This window comes from Rhagoletis pomonella, unplaced genomic scaffold, assembly GCF_013731165.1.
Source record: "Rhagoletis pomonella isolate Grant_MI unplaced genomic scaffold, Rhpom_1.0 Rhpom_scaffold_05266, whole genome shotgun sequence".
NCBI lineage: Eukaryota > Metazoa > Arthropoda > Insecta > Diptera > Tephritidae > Rhagoletis > Rhagoletis pomonella.
The window spans coordinates 5,808-12,707 of NW_023463807.1; the positions used below are offsets into that span (position 1 = coordinate 5,808).

A 6,900-nucleotide genomic window follows, 5' to 3' on the forward strand; every position below is an offset into this window, starting at 1 on the left:
CTAATTGAAATATGTGCTAATAGTGTTATTATATTTATCGTTTAGCAATAAGTTTTCTAAAGACTAAACGAGATGAAAAAAAAATATATTTTTTTTTAAAACAGGAAATCTAAAAATTTGAGAAACTGAAAGTGAAAGTAAAAAGATGAATCAAAAAAGTTTCCAAACGTTAAATAAAAAAAAAAACTTAAAAAAAATTATTAAAAAAATTCGTTGCCGAGGATTGAACTCGGATCTCTTGAATGGCACGAAAGTGCTCTGCTCACTGGGCCATTGCCACTGTTGCAGCAACGTTATCGAAATTGAAATTTATTGAAAACAAACAAAAAATTTCAAGATCATTTGTTAAAAAGTTAAGTAAAGGTTTTTGTTTACTTAACTTTAATGTTTATTAAATGCCGTTAACGAAGCATTAACTGACTCTGAGAGGGAATATTTTCAAATCGTTACTGAGGGACTCCTTAAGTAATCATTAAACGACTCTGAGTGCGGCTGTTAATCTTTTTAAGAAAAACTTTAAGTTTTAAAACATGTTTTACTGGGTTGGCCTCCAAAAAACAAGAAAAAAGTGCAAAGTCCAATTAGTTGGTTTTTAAAAAGTTCCCAGAATTTTGTTAACAGAATTTGCTTCTTTTGTATGTACGTATTTTATTTGTTATACTTAATATTTATTTTGTACAAAAAGAAAGCGATCGAGATCAAAAACAATTATTTTATAAGTTATTTCATACAAATTCATTACTTAATAAATATCATCTGTATTATAATACTATTCAAAAGCAGTTTTGCAGGGTATGAATGGTATATTTTTCTGAAAGAAGTAATCATGTTGATAATTTTTAGAGTGAAAAGTTCCTAAGGCCATTTGTAGAAAATTTACAGGAGAGGAAACTTTTCAAAACATTTCCTTCAAGAATTTTGTAAAAGGTTCTGTTGCAAAATAAAAGATTTATAATTTTTTATGAGCTTATCGATTTTTCTGCGCCCTTTTTTTGGATTTAGTAAATTTTCCTTTAATTAAATATAAACGGGAGAAAATAAAACAAGCACATTAGTTAACACTTTTAGAGACTTTGCGTTTTTAATTTACCTTGTTTCCTTTATCCAAATATGAGTTTTCACAAAAAGTGGACTTAGCAACTTTTCACTTCAAGCTAGCGATATGTTAATGAGATGATAATTGGTATTTCTTTGTAGGACTTTCTTTTCATTGCAACTAAACTGCCAAACATTTTTAACTATTCACAATAATAAAAAATTAGATTAAAAAATAAAAATCCGCTAATAAAACTGTCACTGAATCGGGTTTCGATACAAGTACTTTCTTCCGATACCTACTCAGTACTTGGTTCAAAAGTATCGATACCAAAATTACTTGGTATCGGACGAAAAGCATCGAGTATGTACTTGTATTTACTAGTATCGTTTTGTCCCTAGCCATTCTCATTGGAAACATAATAAAGTACTATGAAATAGGATCGCAAAGTGATGAGTTCATTCATAATACTGCAATATATATTGATGACCACTTGGGTAGCCTTACTGTATCTGCTATATACTGCTCCCTCGTCATAACACAACAGAAAAACAAAAAGTTTTTGGCAGTAAGTTTATTGTAGCAGGAGATTACAATGCCAAACATACATACATACTGGGGTCTACATTTATTACACCAAAGTGTAGAAATCTGTATAAAGTAATGCAGAAGAGAGGATTTGACGTCTTGTCTACTGGTCAGCCAACGTATTGGCCATCTGATCCCCAAAAAATATGTCAGTTCGCACGTCGACCCCCAAATTCTTATTCGGACCAAGAATGATATCGATAGGGCAGCTGAAAGTCTCACTTATATAATAGATAAGGCCGCAGAATTGCAACACCAAATCCCTCTATTAAACGTCGCAATTCTTACCGCCTGGGCCTGCACACCCCTAACATTCTTAACTTAATAAGTAAAAAGCGCAAATTAAGAATGGAATGGCAAAGAATTCGCTCTCCTAAGCTTAAAAAGGAGCTGAATGCGTGTACAAAGGAATTACGTATTTTGTTGCAGGCGGAAAAAGAAAGAAGTACGCAGTCGATCCTTCAGTCCTTGTCTGCTTCGTAACAGACTGACTACTCGCTTTGGCGATCATTGAAGCATGCGAAGAGGCCCGTTCTTCGAGAACCACCATTACGTACTCAGAACGGAAGCTGGGGGTGGAATGATGAGGATAAAGCAAACGCTTTCGCCTGTCATCTTTTACAAGTCTTTAGACCCAATGAATGCGCTCATCCTTCCAATATTTCAATATCCCCCAGTAGCCGTACCACAAATCCGATTTGGTTTAAAAATAAAGATTTAATTAACACCATTGTTCACGACGTTCAGAAGAATAAAGCGCCTGGTTACGATAGGATTACAGGTGAAATGATAAAGGAACTTCCACTAAGTGCCGTGCGTTTTTTGTTTCATATTTTTATTAACATGCTGAAGTTGCGGCAATTCCCCAACTTATGGAAACTTTCGGAAATAATTATAGTGCCAAAGCCAGGCAAAGATCCGACGGTAGTAAATTCATATCGGCCCATTAGCTTGATTTCTGTATTTTCCAAAATATTTGAAAAACTTCTATTGAAAAAAATACAACCTTGACTTTGTTAAAACAAATAAAATAATACCACCACATCAGTTTGGTTTTCGTGAAAAACATGGCACTGTAGAACAAGTTCATAGAATTGTGTCCTGTATTAGAAAAGCCTTCGAAGGGAAGCATTACTGCACCAGTGTATTTTTGGACATCTCTCAAGCTTTTGACAAAGTCTAGCATGATGGCTTTGTATACAAACTAAAGGTTGCACTCCCTGCAAATACAGAGAAAATTCAGAGTCAGGCAGAATTCCTTTAGAACGGAAAGTCACCGTATATATGCAGGTGCCCCTCAAGGCAGTGTGGTTGTTCACGCTTGCCTGGTTATCAGCTTATCTGGTTAAAAATATTTTTTTTGCAGTGCACTTTGTTGTCGTACAACAATAAAATATACTACAGAAAAATTATTTTTAACCAGATAACCTGATAACCAGGCAAGTGTGAGCAACCACAGTGTTTTAGGACCCATATTGTACGTAATATACACGTGATTTGCCAACTGATGAAACTCTAACCCAGGGTAGCCAATTCATTTTTGAGAATTCCCCGATTTCGACAATGAAATTTTCCGATTTTTCCCGAAATTTCGTGAAATTCCCTCTCATATATGTATTTGTATGAAGTAAGTTACATGAACAAGCTGACGGTAACGGTGCCGCACAAATTAGCTCAACTCTCAATTTTGCTTATTCGATTGCGTCAAATGACAACTATTCATTGTTCTGTTTACATGTTTGAACGTAAATTTTTCCAGTTTGTGAAAAGTTTAATATTTATGGAAACACGAAATGTAAAAAATAATGTAGGAAAACCTAATAGAGAAATGAAAAAGTAAAATGCAAATTTTGCAAAGAGTATCAGCGAGTCAATGATTTTTCGGGCGCAATGTTAAACGAATAGTGTAGTGTGTAACTTGACGCATAAGCAACGTTGACGGTGATGTTGACTGTGGCGGTGACGCTGTCAATGGATGGTATGTACTTTCACATTTCATTTCAAACTTCGCACAAAAATTATGAAAATTCAACAAACTTTAACATTTGTACCCAAAAATTTTAAACTTTTTATTTAGAAATTTTAAAAAATTTTGGGTATGCAGTTTTGTCTCTGATTAAATTTTATGCCAGTTCGTATTTAAGGTTTTTATTATTATTTGTTAAGATTTTTTTTTTAACCACACTAACTTAACTTTACCTTAGTGAAATTATATAAAATAATACCAACTCCCCCAAAAAATTCATGGATATGAAATAATTATTCAAGTTGTTTCTCTTTCTCTTGTTTAAATAAAGCTTTTATTCTACAAACTAAATTATATGTTCGGATTCGATGCTTTGAAAATGTCCCAATTTTTGTCCACAGCAATCTGGTCACCCTACCTATCCTACAAAGCGTTTTTTGATCACTTTTTCCATTTGTTATATGCATAACCAGAAGATAATTTAGGTAGGATATCTTAAGTTAAGCCATTCTAAAAGACTTACGCAATAAGGGCTGAAAAAAGAGCTTCCCTGTTTCCGTATTTACAATTTACGCGAATGTACATATACATATATATACATATGAACCTTAAATAAATAAATTCCTTAAAGGCGGATGATATTTATGAGTTAAAAGAACACCTCCAAAAGGCCTTCTGAAGTACGTCCTACAAAAGCCCTTCTGAAAACTCTTCCTTGGGTAACGAAAGCACGAGCCGCTTAATTTATACCACTCCATATAAAAAAGAAGGGAGAAAAGAATGCCTTTCAGAAAGGCTTTTTGTATAACCCGTCAGCCGTGTACCTATTCAGAAGCTTGCTCTTTTTTGGTATTTGCCTGAAAATAAAAAAACATTTCCACTTACTTTTTTTTTAATTAGTATGAAATTTGCGAAGCGAAAAAAAAATTTTCACCTAATTCCTCACCAAAAACAGTTCATCCTCTGCTTCCCCATGGAAACTGAAATTCCCCACAAAAAACGGTCCATTCCCCGATTCCCCACGCAAACAGAAATTCCCCGCAAATCGGGGAATTCCCCACGAGTTGGCTTCCCTGGCGTGATATGAAATGCCATTACTGCTTCAAACGCTCGGGCTAGCTCGTTTGATCTAAGGGATCCAAGTTTAAACTGAAACCGAAAAAAATTACCCTTAAACTTAATTTTTCAAAAGATGGAGTTAACCAATTTGTGTAAGGAACGGCTCATTTGTCTGTTGTGTTGTGAATCGAAAAATTAAGAAAAATATCAGAAAAATGACGGAAAAAGTATAAGAAATGTATCCGAAACACGGTTGCCACATTTGGTCACTTGTGACCAAAATAGGTAGCTTTTCGAGTGCTAGGTAACTTTTCGAGTGCTTGGTAACTTGGCAACTTTCCTTTTATTTTGGTAACTTTTGGTAAGTTTGCCGTGTATAAAGTCAGACCAAAAAGTTGGATTAATTTGATAAATTGTACTGTGGTTGTGTGTAGCGGTGACAACACTACTATAAACAATTGCATTGATCAGGCAACGCAGCGCTCAGCCAAAAAAAAACTAACCACATATCGAAACAAATTATCGCTGGGCAGTCTACTCGTTAATTAATTAAAGTGTTGATATTGATAGATTTCACATGGTGATGGATCGCGCGGGAATGCTACATGGTCAATATTATTTATCGCGTCAGTATTTACATGTTTTTGTGTTCAGAAGTTTAAAGTCCAATAGATGAAGCCTGGAAATCTTATCTTAATGTTATTTTATTGAAAATCATCTATACTTTATATTATATGTATGGTGATATCACATCTAATTTGTTCGAAATGCAACGCGAAATGCCGAGCCGTGAAATGATATCACGAAATATGCCACACGTTCAATATTTATTGACAGATCTTTGATCCATATGTAGAGGAAATGAAAAAGAAGATTTGAACAGCAGTTTGTGCGGTGTATTTGGGCTTCGGTATATGCACTTAAGTAGATTTTTTTGTAAATATATTTTTTTTTGTTCTGAGGCTAAGATCCCGTTCAAAAGTCAAAAGATTAAGGCGCGTTTTTATGAAAAGTATACACATTTTTAAACGCATGCGTTGCAAAAATATTTGTGTGCTGTTTTTTGTTTCACAAATTTTTGTTACGTGCGTATACAGAGATTGAATAAAAATGTATTTATATACGTATGTAAATGTATCTGTTATATGAGGCCTTGAGCGCCAGAGTAGCTTAACTGACATTCCAAAAAAAGTTGAGATGCACCTTAAAATGCATTACCAGAATCGAAACGGTAATAGCTCGGGGCACGCCCTTTTAGTTTTCTTTTACTATAATATGTAGAATCACGTAGGTGCAATGAATCTTTTAGTAAAATACTGCATTTATTTTTTATAGATCCCTTCTTTCTCATATTATTAAAAATGTTTTTGTAGAAAGGCTCCTCTACCCTCATATGTAAAATTAATTTGTTTAGTTTTCTTTTAATAAAACTATTTATTGTATCCTTGTCTTATTTATGGCAAATAAACGAGGTTTGTTTTTACAGTTTATTGTATAATACAAAATTGTTTTTTACTTGGTAACTTTTAGGTAACTTTTTTTGTAAATTCTGGTCAGAAAATTTTTTGTTGTGTGGCAACCGTGATCCGAAAATGTAATTACCGTAATGTAAAGTATCAGCTGAAAATGTATCCTTTTACACTTTTTTTTCTGTGTTTTACATCCTAAATCACTGATCAATATACCATTGCTTCTCGTTGCAGGTCGGAATGGTGGCAAAGCTCAAAAAGAAATGGCAAATGCGGCTGCAATAACAGCTAAAGCGGATGTTGATAGGGACGTTGGAGGAAATATAAGCGCTACCACATCGGCTGTAGCATCACCGACGGATGCCAGTACAACGTCGACAAATGCATCCACACCGATATCGACATCAAATCCGAACGCTAGTGCCAGTCAAAATGCTCTTAATGATCCCAATCACTGGAGCAAGCAAGAAAAATTTGATGCGGATACGTTTTTGGAATGTGCTTACAAAAAGCATTTGAGCAGACACGCGAATAAGTGAGTCGTGTGGAATCGAAAGCTTTTATGTCCAATATATATGGAATTTATTCACTAATGCTTTTCTGTCTTACTCTTTCTTTTCTCTCCTTTTGTAAATGTCATTACTGCGAACTTATCTGCATTTAATTATTTTTCGGTCTTGTAATTTCGTTGTTTTTTGTTAATTGATTATATATCTTATTTCACTGCATTGACTGTGTTTCAGAGTACTTCTGCGCGTACGTATGCTGTATTACATTCAACA

The 6,900-nt window shown here is 34.2% G+C and overlaps 1 protein-coding gene across 1 annotated transcript; it reads left to right on the forward strand.

Annotated features, from left to right (window-relative positions):
• Nucleotides 1-6,214: 6,214 nt before the first annotated feature.
• On the forward strand, nt 6,215-6,900 carry LOC118755078 (chromodomain-helicase-DNA-binding protein 7-like; the record flags this gene model as incomplete). Its single annotated transcript, XM_036489930.1, is given in 2 exon segments — nt 6,215-6,653; nt 6,862-6,900. Coding segments are annotated over 2 exon segments (311 nt in total), but the record flags the coding sequence as incomplete, so codon positions are not given.